The sequence below is a fragment of the Chinchilla lanigera genome, unplaced genomic scaffold (genome assembly GCF_000276665.1).
Source record: "Chinchilla lanigera isolate Chin_1 unplaced genomic scaffold, ChiLan1.0 scaffold00115, whole genome shotgun sequence".
Classification (NCBI taxonomy): domain Eukaryota; kingdom Metazoa; phylum Chordata; class Mammalia; order Rodentia; family Chinchillidae; genus Chinchilla; species Chinchilla lanigera.
In genome coordinates this window covers 2,392,327-2,411,689 of record NW_004955516.1, presented here as the reverse complement: position 1 = coordinate 2,411,689, position 19,363 = coordinate 2,392,327, and the positions used below count along the sequence as shown (strand labels likewise).

Sequence of the window (19,363 nt, the reverse complement as noted above, 5' to 3'; positions counted from 1 at the left end):
CTTGTGAGAACTGCAAAATAGATGCACCATAACCAATCAGTGACAGACTTTGAAAGAAATGAGGTGATTTGTCACTGATTATTATTTGCACTTGTCATTTATGCAGTGATTTGTGGACTGGGGAGCTATCAGAAGTTTGTACTTTTGACAATGAAATTAATATATTGTGGTGACAGAAATTGTAATTGTGTTGTTAGGGATCCTGGTGTCAGCTAAACCACAGTAAGGAAAATTCATGCATACCAACCAGAACGATGCAAAGAGCAAAATATATATACATATATATATGTATATATAGTATAATTATATGTAATATATATTTATTTGCTTAACATGTCTCCCAAACTAGAATGTAAGCCACATGAGATGGAGATATCTGTTTTGGTTATAGTTATATCCCCAATTCTTACAACAAAGCTTAGCACAAAGTAGGGGTACAATAAATATTTGTAGAAAAGAAGCGAGGGAAAGAAAGAGAATGGAAGGAAAGGAGAGAGAGAGGGGAGAGAAGGTGTAAAGATCGTCCAGTTAAAGCAACCATCACAAGCAAATGGTAACCAACAAACTGAAATCACTTTCTGAAAGAGATCTAGCTAGCTGATTTGGGGTCTGAAATGTAATCTTAAGCCATTTTGTCTATCTTGTTCTTTCTTTCCCTCCAAAACCTCTTTCAGGTTTTGTATTCACACGAAGATATGAGTAACAGTGCTGTAGGGGCCTTAGTCATTTGATCTTTGCCCAAAGATTAGAGCTTTACCCTGGAAGGCCACAGCCCTAGTGTCAGACCACAGAGGCTGCCAATTTTTACTCTGTCAAACTATTTGAGTTGTCTTTCCTGAGTGTCCTTGTGCGGTGCTATAATCAGAGCATACAGGATGCTGGGGTTTTTCTCTGAGTAGTTCATTCCTCCCAAGCAGGGTTTCTAATTTACTCATAGCGCTCTAGTGTTCCAGCGCAGATGGGGCAGCCTCGCCAAGTCAGAGGGAGAAAGGTCTGCTTTCTGATGAAAAACTTGTGTTTCTGTGACTAAGGACTTAGCTACCTGGTTTAGGATGTACTATTTGTCAGAAAGTGGATCTGGAGGAAATAGCACTCATTCTGGCTAGAAATATGGTTTGCAGTACATTTTTTACTCATGAAATTGAAAATGAGCAGAGTGCCAGTTTAACCTTGTGGTTGGAGTTATGAATGAGCAAGGAAGTTTAAATTACCCAGGGAGGCCATTCCCTTAGTCAGAGCTTCAGAGCATTCCAGACTCCTGTGTCAATTAAAGCATATTGAACTTAAGAAAGTTGAAGCAAACAACTTTTTTTTTTTAAACCAAAAAGCAAGCAATGTTTTATTTGGAGATCTCCCCTCTCCCCGCTCCCCTCTCCCCTCTCCTCTGTGCTCCTCATCTCTCTCTCTTTCTCTTTCCATCTCTCCTCCTTTCTGTTTTCTGCCTCCTCCTTCCTGATTTCTTTCTTTCTTTCCTTTCCCTTCCCTCCATTCCTTCTTTCCATCCTTCTTTTAGGGGAAAATTTGCTATTCTTCATAAGAATAAAACCACTTAAGTAATTATTTGGAAATGGTCTTAGCTAACCTAAAGATTCTTAAATATAAGCTAAATGTTAATGATTGACTCCATGTTTTAATTCATTTAAAATCCTTTTTTGTGTGTCCTTTCCTTCATTTTCCTATCTCCATGCTGTACCCTCAGATCGCTACACATAGCACCTCCCACAAATGGTCCAAACCTGAAAAAGAATGAGCATGACTCAAGAGAGAATTGTGAGGGATCACCGGTGCCTGAGCCTTTTCTTGTTCAATGCTTTTACAGAAGGTTTGGTGAAAAGAATTAGTTGCCTGGAAGCAGCCTTGGATTTGGTACATTTCCAATATCTGTGCTTTTCCTTGGTTGTCATTAGCATAAATATTTGAGGATCAACAACTAAAAGAATTTGAAAAACGTATCAACTGAAGATTTTTGTCACAGACACTTCATTTCAACTGGCATCTTTCACTCTTTAAAAGGTCTCTCATTTTAAATAGCACTTTATTCCTTTGTCCTATTGAGCTTCAAGTATGTGCAAAGTGCTGTCAGGAAACACAAAGATGGGTAGGACCTAGCTCTTACCCTGACCATTGAAAACCAGGAACACAGATAAGATTCAAGCTGGCAAAAAACTAAATGAGAATACTGGGCCAAACTAGTTGTAAAAGAAAACACTTACAAAGAAGAAAAGGCTCATGCAGGCCCTGTTTGATTTTCAAGTTCCTGTTATAGACAGAATGTACCAGAGGAGGTCTGCAGAAAAAGGGAACACATTTAAAGTTGTGGTCAGGCCAGGATGTAGACAAGAGTTCAAAGCAGAGATGCATCTGGAAGGAATAGGAAGGCAGGGCTGCAGGGGTAGGTATTTTAAGTAAAGACTATTTGAACAAACAAGGTGATTGTGTGGGTTGTGCAATGCCAACTCTAAGGGTTACCATTCATATCACAGTTTCTGTATGGGACATGATCTGCGTGGCCATTGCTGGCAACCCTGGGAAAAAGGCCTGAGAGACAGAAAGTGCAAAACCTCTTCTGGAAATTTAAAAAAATGTAGACTTTTTATCCTGATGCAAGTCCTCAGAGGGCAGGAACAGAATCTTGTCTTTGGTTTCTCGAAGCTTTGCAGTATGTAGCACATATTAGGTATGTGATGAATGCCTCCCAAATGAACCATAACTCGGTGTTGCCCAAACCCCACCAACTGGTTGTATGAATGAGGATAAGGTCATGAGATGGGAATGGCTCAATTTCTTTGATAAGCCTGGAAAATATTGGCCTCAGCACAAAAGCTATCCACCTTGCAAGTCATTTCAGTTATTTCCAAAGCCTCGCAGGATGTTTTACATGTGCTCACCTCTACTATTCTCTCCTTTTCTTCTTTTCTGGCCTTTAGCCAGTGTTTTGAAAGAGGCAGCAGCTCAGTCATGTCTACTCTGTGGAGCCTCTAAACTTTGCCTCTTCCCAGGTACACATGAAGTGTCCTGAAAGCTGCTATCATGGAGGCCATGATGGCATCATAATGCCTTCTGACCCTTGGGATTAAAGCCTCATTGATTCTATGGAAAAATTGAGAGAATAGCCTTTTGCCCACAGGATCATACTTACAGTCATGATGTTATATCCCATTTCTGTGTCTGAAACAGAAGTCCTTAAAACAATGTCTTCAGTTCCTGGTTGCCTGAATGCTAAGTAGAAGACAAACACCATGGCTATCTTTCTACACACCACCTCTGTCTTTCTCCTTTTGCAAATAACGCACATTGAAGAGTGTGAGGTGTGTAGGGAAACATGAAATAGTTCATCTTAGCTAGAACAAAAAGTATGCAGAAGTTAAGGAAAGCAAAAAATGGAGCTAAGGGAGAATTGAATGAAACAGAGAATGCATGAGTACAAACTCTTAAATGTTAGTGGAAAACTTTAAAAGATTTGTGATTGGAGCCACAGTTTTACCTTTAACTATGGAGGAAAGCATCATTATGCCTGGTGCTTTGGGCTGAACATGTGCCCCCTGCCTCCGCCACATTCATCCATTTATCCACCACATTTATCCATGTATATGTTGAAGTCCTAATCCCTGATGTGATGGTATTTGGTGTCTGAAGGAGATTCTTTGGGAGGTGATTAGGTCATAACTGTGGAATCGTCATGAATGAGATTAATGCATTTATAAGAAGCGACAAGATATTGAGGAAATCACGTGTTGTTCCCCCACAGACACACTATATGAGGATACAATAAGAACATGGGCATCTTTAAACCTAGAAGAGGGCCTTCTTGAGAATCTGGCCATGCTGGCACTCTGCTCTTAGAATTCCAGAACTGTGAGAAAATATATGTTTGTTGTTTAAAATACTAAATCTATAGTATTGCTTTATAATAACTTGAGCTAACACAGCTGGTTAAAGATATAAGAAATTCTAGGCAGAATAAGATAGTGGAGTTACACAGAGCTAGGTTTGGGTTTCAATGAACTTGTTAAGTCATTCAACCTCAGAAACTTTTAGTTTCTCTGTTTATAAAATAAACATACTGCTTACCTTTTGAGATTTGTTTTGGAAGTCTGTAACATTAGTGTGTATAAAATGCTTACCACAAAACCTGGCACACAATGAGTATTCTAATGAAATGATCCCCGATAGCAGTATATTGTAAGGAAGTCTCAATTATGATGTCCCATCTCATCAGGAATCCCCAAAGATGCTGTATAATAACTTAGAAAAACTGTAGAAAACATTGTTTTATTGGGTGCTCTGTATCTTCTCTTTTCTTACCCAGTGGCCCCCAAATCAACTAAGGACTCAATTTGATCAATTAATTCACAAAGTTGTGGTGGCATCTGCTTTTTTGCATAAATCTCAAAAAAAAGGAAGTGCAAGAAATGACTGGGGGTAGAAATTCAGGGTTCAGTAGATGTTTATGCAAGGGTGGTGGTCTTTTAAGTGTGAGCTTTTCTTCCTAATCCTTGATACCACATCCTTAAGATGACTCATTGTTCCAGAGTTGATTTTGGATACAAAAGACTCCAGGCTTTCACTCCATTGATGATTCTGTGGATTTTAGTTGAAATAGTCATTGCAAAAAATCTCACACTGGACATCTGTAGATGTGGCCTATAGTTACCCATCCACCACGATTTTTTAGCACTCTTTTCTAAGAAACTAGAACATATTGGGTTCCAGGACAGGTTCTATTTGCCAAGAATTGCTAAGCTATTTGAAAATGAGTTCCTATTTTATTAAGTACCTTCCAAATATTCGGAAATGAGTGACACCACTCTTTCCTTTCTGGGTTGTGTTTGCAAGTCTAGAGGTATCTGAGGAAGGTTAATTTTGCATATGTTATTTCCTCTGACAACTTCCAGTAATATAAAGAAGAAAGCTTTGGGGGGTGTACAATTACCCATCCTAGCCATTTTGTGACATGTAGTATATTTAAGAATCATTCATCCCCAGTAGCACCAGAGCAAGCATTTCTTGACATTGTCTACATCCCTGAAACACACAAAACCCACCAAATCTTGTCTCAGTCTGAAAGCCAACTGTGGGATGACAGACTCTAGAATAGAGAAAAAGGACTATACCACATCTGCATAACTGGAATAAGATTCAGGAAAACTGAGTTTTTCATTATCTCTGCCCAGAGCTTGTAACCTGGGAGAAGAAAGCTCTCAGGAGCCTTCTCACAATATATATTTTCTGTTGCCCATGGACCATCTGAAGGAAAGAAGGAAAGAGTTTCACACTGACTGACAGTAACAAAGCAGCCACCAATAATACTCAGACATGTAGTCTTCTCAAATACAAGGGCTGTAGCCAGTATTGCTGACATTTCAGGAGACCGGGAAATGCCAGTGGGGTTCTACTGTCGGAGGTGGAGTTTCCTCTGAGGAAACTCTCAGGAAGTAGCAAGTGTTTTCTTTTCCACTGCTTGAAGGTCAACCCAAATCACTTCTTCCTCAAATAGATCTCAGTTTCATAGGCTCATAAAATGACCAAGTTAGTGTCTTGGTTTATGAAGCTTGTTAAGGGTATGAGAGTGACTCAGGCTTTCCCAAGTTCCCTGCTTATTCAGTCCCAGGAATATTTAAATGAGAGCTGAGCTTAAAATAGCAACTCTTTTAAAAGGGCTTAGCACTGACTCCTGAGACTTTCTTCTAGAAACCCTTCTTACTGTTCTGTTCCAGTGGTCACTGCTTTGAAAGTCCGTGGTGACATATGCTTGTGTCTGATTAGTTTTCATTTTCACCCAGGAATATTTATTACACTGGGTAAAACTAGAGTGCATGAAGGCTGATGAGACTATCTTAAATTCTTTTTTCTCTTTTTTGCTCACTAAGAAAATGTGTTGGCAGAATCTTATCTCCTGCACTGAAATAGTTCAAAATTGGCCTATATGAATATCTCTGCTTGACAGATATTTGAAGTACAAAATTCTTCATTAAAGTTTCTCAGAGTACGAAAATTCCATATTATTTTCTTCTTATTCTATGAGATACGAGCAAATCAATTGTGATCATTCTATGACATTATGTCAATGACTCTCAAAAGTTTCATTCTTGAGGTCCAATTACCTGCTGTAACTCTCCAACTGAATGGTTCATAAAAAGCCTAAACTCAATGGTACTAAAAGTTCATCCTTACCTACTCTGCCTTCTGTCTCCATCTCAGCTAATAACATGACATTTGCCCATTTCATCAAATTGGAAAGCCAAGAGGCATTTATCCTCGTCTTCCTCTCATTCATTCTCAGCATGCAATTGGTCACTGTACATTGCTGTTTCACTTGCAAAATTGCTTTCTAGATTGATCATCATGCTTTCAGGTGACTTCGGCAACTTCGTGCAAAGTCTTCTTGCCACCTGCCTCCCGTAAAGAGTCTAGGATCCACATTTGATCATGTCATTTCCACCCTCTTAAACCTCAGGCTGTGGGAAGATTTTTATCCAGACTCCCAGCTTGGCACTCAATTCATAGCCTGGCTCCAACTACTTCTGTAGCTTCCTTTCCTGTCATGCTACCCTCCAATCCCTAGAGCTCAGCTGCAGTCAGCTTTTCACCACTATAGAACTAGGGTTTGACCTTTACCCACACTTATCTTGGCTTAACTTATTCTCTCAAATGCCTCTTCCTTCCAATTTCAGCCCAGCCAAATACTACCCATCCAATACCCATTTCAAATGTGTCATCCTGGGAGAAGTCTTCCCTGGCCTGTTCCCCAGTCTTGATTCAAGTTAATGACTCCCCATTTCACAATGTTTCAGCATTTTATTCAGCTCTGTCCAATAATAAAGTACCCACTCAACATATGTGAGCACTTTTCAGTATGTTCCCTGATGTAAATATATATATATATATATATATATATATATATATATATATATATATATATAATTTTCACTGGCATATAGCAATTGTACATACTTATGGGATATCACATGACATTTCAACACATATATGCAATGTCGAGCGACCACATTAGGGTAATGGGTATATCCATCACCTCAGACATTTATCATTTATGTTGGTAACATTTTCCCTGTTTTATAGTTCATTTTACCCCTGGCATTCAGTAACATTGATAAAAGGATTAGTTGATGGACAGATGGATGACTGTGTGTTTGGGTGGGTGGAGTGGTAAAGTTTAAATTTACAGATGTGGGAAGGCATTGGAGAAAAGGCACAGTAAGAAAATGGACAAAAGGGGAAAGAAATAAGAAATAATGCCTCCTCATTCATTTACTTAAAATCTTTTATTCAGTTCACTTACTTTCCTCCAAGCACAGTTATAATGGACATTTATCTTTTTAATATTCCCATGCCCCTGTATTTAAGAAGTTGAGAAATTAAATTTACCTTCCAAATCTGCTTACTGAACTCAGGGAAAATGTTTTCCTACAGTTTATTTGTGGAAAGTTTATTGTCCCTTAAAAATTTTACGGCAAGCTGAAGTACTATGAGCAACTTCCTCTTTCAGAGAAGACGGAGTAACAGGGAGAAAATTTATCCTTCCAACTTAAAGCACTGGACCAAATAAACAAACAAGCTGAGTGTGGTGACACGCACCTGTAATCTCAGCACTCCAGACGCTGAGGCAGAAGAATTTTTGGTGAGATTGAGGCTAACCTGGGGAACATAGTGAGTTCAAGGTCAGCCTGAACTACATAGCAAGATCCTGTCTCAAAAAAAAAAATTAAAAACCAAAATAAACAAAACAATGGTTTTCAAGACATTGGATACCAGATAAATAGAGACAGTGATTCCTGCAAAGCAAGAAACAAAAGCAGTGAACCCTACAATTACCTCTCTTCACTGCCTGGAAAGAGTGTCCAGGTCACAGTTCTGTGAGGGGTAACTTAGGCAGCCTCAGAAGATTCCATACACTCATACATTGAAGAAACAGAGCCAATAATCTGGGGAGACAAAGGCAGCTAGATTTCAGTTTAGAGAAATGGGGAATGTTTAGAATCACTGTAGAGAGTCCATGTCAGGTATTCAGCAGAGTACTGATCACCACATACATACAAGGAAGCTATGCAAGCTGGGGAAAGGACTGCCAGAAAGGTTCACAAGCAACATGTCCAGTATTCACAGAGCCAGGGATAACCAGCAGTGCCTGCTCCCATCAATCTAGGGAGGGTAGCAAGGGAGGTGAGATGACAAAAAGGAATTATAAAAGGGCAGAAATGTTAAGTTTTTGGAGGCTATAGATTTGTTCACTCTCTTGATTGTGGAGGTGATTTCATTGCTATATATACATTTGTGAGAACTTATCAAACTGTATACTCTGAATATGTGCACCGTATTTTATATCAATTATACCTCAATAAAGCTATATAAATAGTGATTATATGGTAGTAGTATCGAGTTTGTATTGATGATTCTTTTCTGTTTTGCTTTAAATCAGTAGTTCATGATAAATAGTTCATGTAGATGGGCACTCATCCATTGTTTGTAAAAGTGTTCAATTCAAATGTAAATAACTATAAGCTTTTTAAAAATTGAACAGCTAACAAAAATATTTTAATCATATAGCAAAGTAAACCATGGGCAGTGTCTTAGTCCATTTGATCTGCTATAGCAAAATATCATAAACTGGCTGAGCTATATAGCAGAAATTTATTTTGCACAGTTTTCTAGGCTTGGAAGTCCAGGATGGAGGCACCAACAAATTAGATGTCTGCTAAAGATCCCCTTCCTCATAGATGGTACCTACTTGCTGTATGTTTGCAAGGTAAAAGGGGCAAGCTAGCTCCCTGGTGTCTCTCTTTTTTTTTTTTATTGGAGAATGTTTGTAATAGAGAATAGTGATGTTCACTTTGGGGAATTGGTACATACATATAACATACCTTCATCATTTTCAATCCCTTTAACCCCTTCTCTCTTTCATAGCTTCTCCTCCAATCTCCTTCCCCATCTCTAGGAGTATACCTTGAATTTTCTTCAAATCTCCTTTATTTTATTCATTTTTTATTTATATTTTAGCTTTCTCATATAAGAGAAAACATGCAATCTTTAACCCTCTGACTCTAGCTTATTTCACTTAGCATGATGTTCTCTAGTTCTATATATTGCCCTGCCAATGACTTGAATTCATTCTTTTCATGGCTAAATAATATTCCAGTGTGTGTGCATGCACCACATTTTCTTAATCCTTTCATTTTTTTGATAGGCATATAGGCTGTTTCTACAGCTTAGCTATTATAAATTGTTCTGGGGTCTTTGTCATAAGGTCTTTATCTGAATTATGAGCTGATCCCCTCCCAAAGGTCCTAACTCCTAATATCATCATCTGGGTAGTTAGAATTTCAGCATATGAATTTGAGGGGTGCACATGCATTCACTCCATTGTAAATAGTGAAACAGGAGTAATCTGGAAGGAGGGTGAAAGGTAAGATATTTCTGTTCCTGATAGAACTCCAGGGTGCAGCATTGTCTCACTAGAGTAAAACCCAAAAGAGTTAATAAAAACTCAGAGGTATGATAGACATTGTGAAATGAAAGGAAAACGCTCAGGGGTAAAGGGCAGCTGGGATGTGGGAAAAGAGAAGGGAAAGAAGGAGAAATTTTGTATGTATGTATATACAGGATAGTTAGCATAGTTGTTCTACTGTCTTCTATTTCTTTGCTGAAAGAAACTGTTAATAAGCCCTCGATTGATCAATATTGCATGTCTCTAGCTGTGTTCATGAGAAACTACTTTGAAGATATCAATATGTAATACAACAAGCATTGTTAATTTCCTGCCACTTTGTTTGTAACTCCGTATTGTTTGTATTGTGCTTTGGCTATTTTGTAAATGGTTGTCTGTCTGTTAATGTTTTCCTTCTTTTATTTTTAAAATAAAAAAAAGAAAAAGAAAAAAAAGAACTCCGGGGTGGAGGCCACTACCCCTTCACGGGCTCCTCTCAGCCTGTGGGAGAGGCCTAAAGTCTGGGTCATCTCTGAAAAAGAAATCTCAGAATTTCTCACACATTTTTCTCTTTTTTGTGAAATGAATAGACCAGTTTTATAGAAAAGCAGACTGAGAAGCTTGGATAACTCCCCAGATCACAGGTATGGTTGAGAAAAGGGAAAAATCAAAACTGTATTAATATCCAATTTAATGGGGTGGGTGGTATTCTTGAACTCAACTAAATCTTCCCTGTCTTGCAGTGAGCAGGTGGTATTTACCAGAGTGGATGTGGGGCAGATTAATATTCCTAAGAGACAAAGACAATCAGAATCAGCAGGAACTATACTGACACACATTTTTTGGCTGGGGGGGGGAATGGGTCATGGGGCAGCACCGGAATCAAGTAGAAGAGAATTGGATCAGCTACAATTTTTCTAACAGCATCAACACATTCTGCAGTCACTTCAGGTTGGGGTTAGAGAAAGAGGGGTGTGTGTGGACACTGCTGTGCAAGTCTTTTTTTCCTTGTTCTTGTGTATTTTCTCCTCTTACAATATTGAGATTCTTTCCTTTCGTATGTTTTTAAAAAATCATTATGGAAAGTTTTGATTCTGATTCTTCCTGTTCCTTTATTCAGTATTCACTAAGTATTTGGCCTTCTTTGGACTACATTTAGAAGCCTAACCACAGACTTAAGATACCAGATGACGGGTGGCATTTGCCTGTGAGAAACAGTATGTTTAAAAGCAACGAATAGTTTTTAGGCATTCTCTAGGAAGCTTCAATATTGTTTCCTTTGCTTTCTTTTCTTGAATGACAGTCAAAAATAATTGTTGTGGCAGATCATACAGAAAAGGTTGATCAAAACTGAAGATGGTCAATTTGAATCGACATTTATTTAAACCAGGTGTGGACAGGCTGTGCTTGGCACTGGCACTGTCAGAGACACAGATAGGTAAGACTGAGGCTTTGCTCTGAAGAAGCAGTGGCCTGTTTGAGAAGAAATAACCAGTAGATAAATTCTGGAACACAAAATAGATTGAAGTAAAGATCTAAGGTTGGATTAGCAGATTTAAGCTTAGAAGGAATTGTGAGTTCTCCCTAGTCTTGCAGGCCAGTGAAATGATAAAGAACTCCAAGGCTGCCATGACAGCCAAAGTTACAACAGAACTTCAAGGGGCATAGGCGGAAGAACAAAGGGCAGGCTGGGTTGCCAGGATCCTGCTGGTAGGAGGTTGTGGTAGAGTATTAAAAATATCCTTCTATGAATCATGCCTTCCTGTGTCCACAGCCCTTTGCCATGTGGCTTTGCTGCTTCTCTCATCAAAAGGTGGTGTTTCTTTTCCCCTCCTGTTGAATACGGGCTGATCTTATGACATGCTTTGATCAATGAAATTGTCAAATTTACATGCTATGAGCAGAGCTTATTCAACATAATGAGTACTTTCTGGTTCCAGGTCTTCCTAAATGCAGGAACAACATTTGCTCAAAGGCTGAGGGTGTAGCTCCATGGTAGAGCACTTGCCTAGCACGTATAAGGCCCCAGGTTTCCATTCTCACCTCCAGAAAAGTTTTCAACCCTCCAGTCCCTTTAAGCTGTTACTATCTCTGCTACCTTTCACTGTCAAATGTTTGCTATCTCTCTAGAATATAGATGGGGCTTTGTGATTAGTCTCATTTGTGGAACTGCGTAGAAGTGATGTTTCACTTCTGGTTTGAGGCGGTTAAGAGGTGCCTGGTCTGTGCTCTCTCCACCAACCCCCTTTCCATGAGTGGGTATCACAAGGTGACTATGAAGCCACGGTCAAGATAGTAGAGCCCCACAACAGAAGGAGCTTGATCCTTTGAATTACTTGCTAGAGCAGAGTTCTTCTGGCAGATGACATTACACTGTGGTATGAGGAAGAAACAAGAATGTATTGTACTAAGTCATTAAGGCAATGTTTGTAAGAACATCTCATATAATCAGTTACAAGTATGTAAATGTTTAACACCTGCATTTCCACATGAGAAAAACATGAAACCCCAATTTGTAGTGTTTGCTGATTTCTGTGGTGTAAATATTCACACAATGGCTGTTTTCAAACTACCAAAGTGATTTCACTGAACTTGCAGCTGGAAAGAGATGCTAACCATTGACTCTTTTGAACCCATCAAAACCAGCTCCAGCACAGCAGTGTGTATAGCTTGCCATGATTAATTTACTCTGCAACGTTCAATACTGGCTGGGTTTGGTTAAAATCTAACCAGTTTATCATATGGAGCACCAGACTGGATAAAACCCAGGTCACCCTACCATCCTGTTGACATTTAGTGACTACATTGATCTGTGATTTAAGCATTTAGTTACTAAAATTTTGGGACTTTTTGTGAAAGGAAATCCAATGTATCCTTAGCACTTGGCACTGTGCCCTGAACATGGCAGGCATTAAAAAAGGTTTGCATTCTTTCGGCAGTGCAGGCGGCTGTGCCCCAGGCCAGTGAAAGGAGTCAATTTATCAGAATTTTACAGATCTCTTCTTAGCACCGCCCAACGCAAAACAATTAGGACTTAGAAACTGCCCCAACTGGTGCTAGAAGTAACTGCGTTCAAAGGGGAGTACGCAGGAGAGAAGAACAGAAGAAGGAAGGAAGGGGAAGCAGACAAACGATGAAACCCTGCCAAAAAATGGAAGAAAAAACAGAAAATGAGAATGAGCCAAAATGTGAGGAAGAACCAGAAACTGAGGAAAAACCAGAGGAGGAGAAAGAACCCAAAGAAGAGGAAAAAGCAGAAGAAACTTTTAGAGAGAGGTTGATTCAATCGCTGGAGGAATTTAAGGAAGATATACACAACAGCCATTTAAGCAATGACGATAAGTTTAGAGAAGTCAATGAAATAGATGAGATAAGGCGCGTAAGAAACAAACTGATCGTGATGCGTTGGAAGGTTAATCGAAACCATCCTTATCCCTATTTAATGTAGTTTGATTTCCGTGTTATTTGATATTAACATTGCCATATAGCTTTCCTTTTTATTACCATTTTCCTGATATATCTTTGTTCATCTTTCTACTTTTAGCCTGTTATTTTTAGTGCTTTTAGAGGTATCTTTTGTTATCTGCATCTCACTGTTTATTGTATTTTGAACCAATCTACAAGTCTTTATGTTTTTAAAATTTTTTCTTAGTACATGTTTTCAGTGCAGAATGACGATATTCCTTGTGGGGAGTTGGTGCTTGAACATCACACATCTCAATTCTTTTTTCATCCCCTTTCCTTCCCTCCTCCCTCCCTCCCTTCTGTCTTTTAATAGGAGAACTTTACTCATTTGTAAAAGAGAAAAGTTTCCTGATATGATAAAAAATGAGAAAAAGATTACTAAGTCAGTCGTGTGTGAATATATTATTTTTGAAAGGTAAAAATGCATTTGTATATAACATATATGCATATAAAAACTTGTGAAGGATGAAAGATAAAAAAAAAAAGGTTTGCAAAATTGAATTCTCAAAGTTAGTTTTTACAAAATCTGGGGATTATTCAAACCTCATATATACTTTTTGGTATTACTCTGTAACAGTGTAGACTAAAAATGTGCAGAATCCAAATAGACCAAATATGCTTTTCTGAAACTTAAGTACATATATAGTTGCCTTTGGTATACGGGATTGATTCCAGGACCCCCATCAATACCAAAACCTGTGAATGCTCAAGTTCCTTCTATAAAACTTAAAATGAGCCTACACCCATATACTTTAAATCATCCTATACTTTAAATCATCTCTAGAATTACTTATGACATCTAATGCAATGCAAATGCTGTTTAAATAGTTGTTATATTGTATTGTTTATGGAACGACAAAAGTCTGCATGTGTTCAGTGTAGACACAATTTTTCCAAATATTTTTGGGGATGGGGCTGGGGATTTAGCTCAGCGGCAAAGCGTCTGCCTGGCAAGCACAAGGTCGTGAGTTCAGTTCCTGGTACCGGAGAAAAACCAAAAAAAAAAAAAAAAAAAAAAAAAAAAAATATTTTTGGGGATGCAGAACCCACAGATAATGGTAGACAAGGTGCATATATATTTTTCTTTTCTACACATTTATTTTTACCAAACACAATAACATGAATGTTTGAAACACTTATGATACAATTTATATTCTTTAAAGTTGGTTTGTCAAATGCAAACATATATCTTGGCTTACTAGCTGCAATCCAGTGCCCTTCCATATAAAAGGAGATGATCTACATCTGCGAATTCATGACATCAGTGGACCTGCAAGAGTATCAGAAGGGAAAAATGTAATATGTTCTAGACTTAATTATCTAATCATTTAGCTTCTTCCCATCTACAAGTTTGTTTTGGAAGTGGGACCTCAAAATAATCAAAGGAACCAGGAAAACCGGGTCTTTAGAATATTGGAAAGGAGGTTAAATATTTTAAACATATTCTAACATGCATAAAGCAGAACAGAGGGCAAATTGATTGTCAAATCTTGTAGAATGATTTTTCCTTCAGGCATAAATCTTCCAACAAATGGCAGCAAGGTTTAGATTACAAAAAGCACTTCTGCACGTTCACTCAAGTCTTTTCCTTAATGTGACAACTTTAGGAATGTATATATATATATATATATATATATATATATATATATATATGACAAGTTACATTCTTTTCTTCAATTCTATGCTTTGTTGTGTAAGTAATTAAAATGTGAATAATGATGAATCACAGGTTGTGTGTAGATTCCATCACTGAAAAGAAGGGGGAGGATGTTTCTACAAGAGATCAAGCATAAGCCTGAATTGTAATTTTGACCAGAGACCATGTAGGCCACAAAACAGACGTAAGATGTTACAAGAAAACCTTTTACAAAGCAGCAGAAAATGTAGCTTGTACAGTTTGTTCAAAAATGTCACCTTAAAATTGGAGTCTGTGTTCTCTTTAATAAGTTTGCAAGACATGGCCCTGAGGGTATTTTTTACATTTCTGAACCAGACTCTCAAAACATGTAATACTTCTTAAGGAAAAAAATGACATTAACTTTGTAACAGACATCTTGTAAAAAGAACAAACATGGGAATGAACTTTGCTTATTCCTTAATATGGGAACATAAATTTAGAGCAAACTCCTTGTATTAGCTGAGATTTCAAATGAAGAAAATCTAGTTTGCCAAAAGGACTAAATACCTCTGGAACTCATAGTACTGCTGATTATGTAACTTTGATTCAACTACTAAACATGCAGAACACATAAACTTGCTAAAGGAAATTTTAAGGCAAAGAATAAACTTCTGGGCATGTGAGTTCAGCCTTCCTTGGATCATGGGCAAAATCCTTTTCAGTAGCAGTTTTCATAACAGTTATGCTTCATCAAGCTCTGCTGAGGTAAAAAAAAAAATTTAGGGCTTATCATCTCTTTACCAAAAGAGAAAGTATTTATTTAGATAGCAATATGAAGTTGTAATTGTTTAAAATGGAGAATATTCAGCCTAATACTGAAGTGTGAAGTTTTTGGTTACCTACTATATTTCTATATTTTATGGCTCAACATGAATTACTTACCTATTTAAATCTTGTTAACACACGCTTACTTTGTTTCAAATTATGGGTCTTTCTAAAATCATTTATGTTTTTCTTTTGGATACTAGAACAGTGCTCTCTGGAAATAGATTTCCCCCAGTCACTACTGATTCTTTCAGGACCTTCTATAAGACTACATGAAGGTCTTGAGACCTTGTAACATTCTTTAACATTCCTATAACTAAACACCTTCATACTGAACAGAGTTCTGTTATGCTCCATTACACAGAACCAAAATGTATTCATTAGAGAAAAACCATTTGGCAGTATATAAGTTCATAAATTGCAAGTTTCTGTAACACTTACACGGATCAACAATTGCACAGGACTAAACATGTATGTTACTGATAATATTAATAGTTATAGGAACAGCAAATAGCTGTTAAAACAAGACTTGTTTGGACATTGACACTGTTTTATTCTACCAACACAAAAGTCACACATCTGAGAGATTGTTTTAATTTTAATGTTAGGTCATCTTTTGGTCAAGCATAGAATTAGATCCACTCCAGAAAAAAGGGTATTCTATTAAAGATCATGAGCAGATTAACAAGAAGATAGCCTTTCAGGACACTAGAAAGATGGGCACAGAGAATGTCCAGGGACACCTGAGCACTTGCTGTGCTTTAACTTTCTCTCTTCCTTCCTTCTCTTTTTAAGTTTTTTTTTTTTTTTCAGTAATAGGGGTTGAACCAGGGCCCATGTGTTAGGCAAGCACTCTATCACTGAGCTACATCCCCTGGTCCCCAGGATCAGCCGTTTTTATAAAAATTTTAAGACAGGCTCTAAGTTGCTCAGGTGGACCTTGAACTTGTGATCCTTCTACCACAGCTTCTTGAGTAGCTGGGATTACTAGCATGCACCACTGTGTGTAGTGTTTTATCCTTTACATAAGCATGAGACTTTGCTGATGCTGAGTTTAGCTCAAGTCTCACTTGTCTGTCCACTCTCCATTATACCTCTAATGTTCTAAGATATTTCTAAATATTTCCTTCTAAGAACATACTCTATTTGTGCAAATATTTCCCTAGCAGGACATGGCATAATTAAGAAATGAATTTCTCAGAGTGAAAAAGCAAAACCCAAACAAACTTTGGGAACATCAAGTATAGCTGATGGTAGAGAAATATATAAACACAAAGGGCATAAATAAAATTTATATGTTAATTGCTGATGCAGTCGGCTTTCTTTTCCCACTCAGCTTCTCCAGTGCTCACAGAGAATGTAAAGGTCTGCTCTTGGGAATTCGATCAATTCAAAGGTAAAAATGATATTACCATTGATTTTGTAACAAAATGGATCAGGCAGATTACATTATAGTGTCTCCCATAGTTAAAACTTCTACTCATGTGAATAAAGCTGTATTATGTATTCAGACAGACAAGAGTTATCAAATAACCTTTGCTGAGAGAAGAAAAAAAGTATTTAAAGACACTCTCAGAGAGACATCCATGAAGCAAAAATAAGATGATATGAAAAAAGAACATTCAGGATGCACAAAATGTTGGTGAACTGTTAGAAATAAAATAAAACCTTTAAAGAAGTTAACAAAGTAGCTCATAAATGGAAAAAAGTATTAAGGGGTTAAAATAAGAGAAAAAAGATTCAACTCAGCAAACCCCAATCTCAAAAATCAGTGCTAATTTTGTAGAATAAAACAGAAGGCTCTCACATCATTTGCTAAGATACTCTTAGGAGTTCTTAAGTCCTACAAACTGTTCCTTTTTTTAGTTGTTTTTCTTATTTATAGTTTGATTTTCTTAAGGTTACAGGGGAATATAGTTTAAGAGGCAAATAGGTCATTAAGACTTATGCAGAAGAGCAAGGGCTCTTCCTGTCACCCATTCCTGTGTTCTCCAAACACAAAGTAAAGAAAAACAGAAGGGAAAACGTGGTCAGCAAAATAATTCCAGAACTTTCCAGCAAATTGAAAAACTGGAATCTGCAGTTTGAAAAGGCTTATAAAAAGAAGTAAACAAAAAAGACCCTGTGTCAGATTTAAGAAAATAGTCACTTAATATTTCATGATCTCCTTGAATTGATCCACATCAAGGCAGTTGTAAGTCCTTTGGGACAAAGAAAAGGTCTTTTCAGATACAAAGTATGGAAAGACAATAGTAAGTACAAATAGCTTTTATATAAAGGAGCATGGACCATTGTGGTATTTAATATGAAACACAGGAGCAGATAGAGCCAATCAGAAAACATTAGTAGGTATACATTTGGTGAGTGGGGCAGCCTGTCCTTCTATCACTGCTGCTGAGATGGCAGAAACTCATTAAATTCAGTAAGAAATGGAAAACACCAAATTTGTTAGTCAGTGAGAGAAGGTCTCAGAAAAAATTAAAGGTAACATCATCAAATGCTGACCTAGAACAGAACTCCAAGGAGTTCAAAATTCCACTGTGATGATGTAGAAAAGGTTGTCATGGCAAGAGACAATGCAGACATTCTGTTCCCAAGACGAGCCGACCCTGACCTTTAGTCACGTACCTTTACATCTCTGGGACTGCAACCACAACTTCATGTCCTCAGGTTAAGTGAAAGATTGCCAGATTTCTGGATTTATAAACACCTGTAGTTCCTCAAAATGAAGAAATCCATGCAGTTGGCTGACTAAAAACAGTGTTCCATGAGTGACAATGCTGATCATCAAAATGGACAGTTAGAAATCATTCCACTGTGATACCATCGCCACCAGGTCTGCTGTCTTCAGGAGCTGTTCCCCAAAGACGGAACTAATCATTTCTCTGTTGGGGCATTTTGCTGACTATTTAGTGTTCTACACAGAAGGCTTACCACCACATCTTAGATATGACAGAAGAAACTCGTAGACCTGCATTGGGTAGCAGGTCTTCTGCCACCAGTAATGTCTATAATGACTGCAGCAGGCATGGCATTTCAAATACAAATTCATCAATTGAAGGAAGCTCACACGACATGACTGCTGAAGATGCAGCTTTATTAAGAAGACAAATAGTCAAACTAAATAGACGTCTGCAACTTGTCGAAGGGGAGAACAAAGAACGTGCCAAAAGAGAGATGGTCATGTACTCAATTACTGTAGCATTCTGGCTGTTCACTAGCTGGCTGTGGTTCCGTCGTTAGTACTAAATTCAGCTTCCACAAATGTCTCAATAGCTAGAAATACAGTTTGCGAACTTCTTTGTTTTTGTCGTTGTATTTTATATCATTTTATATCGTTTTATTCTCCATGCCTTGATAATTCCATTTCTTATGCAAAGTAGGCCGGATGGACCAGTAAAGTTATATTCTGTCATTCACCTATATTCTCCTTTAACCTGTTCTAAAATAATACTTAAAATTCTTCTTTTGAATGTTTTGTAAACAGGTTTTAGTCTTTTAAAATTTTCTTCCTTGCTTGCTTTCTTGCTTTCCTTCTTTCTTAGGGAAGAAGTTTGAAACAGGGTCTTGCTATGTAGTTCAGGTTGGCCTTGAAGTCATTATGTAGCCCAGGTTGGCCTCAAAGTTATAGTGATCTTCTTGAGTGTGGAATTATAGGCTTGTGCCACCATACTCAGCTCTAGTCTATTTTTTTTAAAGAAGAATTGACTTTTCTGTCTCATCAGCCTACACAAATAATTTTCTGAATATGAGAGACTATAGACAGTGGATTTAGAAAAGTAACTACAAGAAAGCTAGTATTTTGTCTTGTTTTTGCAAACACTTTAGACTAATTAGTTTTGGTACTAGACAGTTTGCACACATATTTTAGCATCTATATTTTTGAAGTGTTTGGTAATACTGGTCTTGTGTCAGATTTAAGAAAATCAAGTCACCTAATATTTAATAGTTACCTTAAGGCCCTGTGGAGATTAATATAATTCCTAATATTTTGGCAGTTAATCTAATAAGCA

The 19,363-nt window shown here is 37.6% G+C and overlaps 1 protein-coding gene and 1 pseudogene across 1 annotated transcript; both read left to right on the top strand.

The window, feature by feature from the left end:
• Positions 1-12,375: 12,375 nt before the first annotated feature.
• On the top strand, positions 12,376-13,293 carry LOC102028672 (WW domain-binding protein 5-like). Its single transcript, XM_013506906.1, has 2 exons — positions 12,376-12,437; positions 12,503-13,293. The coding sequence occupies exon 2, from the start codon at positions 12,576-12,578 to the stop codon at positions 12,888-12,890; it is 315 nt and encodes a 104-aa protein (XP_013362360.1). The 5' UTR covers positions 12,376-12,437; positions 12,503-12,575; the 3' UTR covers positions 12,891-13,293.
• A 4,456-nt stretch (positions 13,294-17,749) lies between these two features.
• Positions 17,750-18,638, top strand: LOC102009311 (annotated as a pseudogene).
• The last annotated feature ends 725 nt before the right edge of the window (positions 18,639-19,363 follow it).

What these genes read in the sequence shown, in the direction of transcription:
- LOC102028672 (XM_013506906.1), top strand. Translation starts at nt 12,576, where the DNA reads ATGAAACCCTGCCAAAAAATGGAAGAAAAAACAGAAAATGAGAATGAG.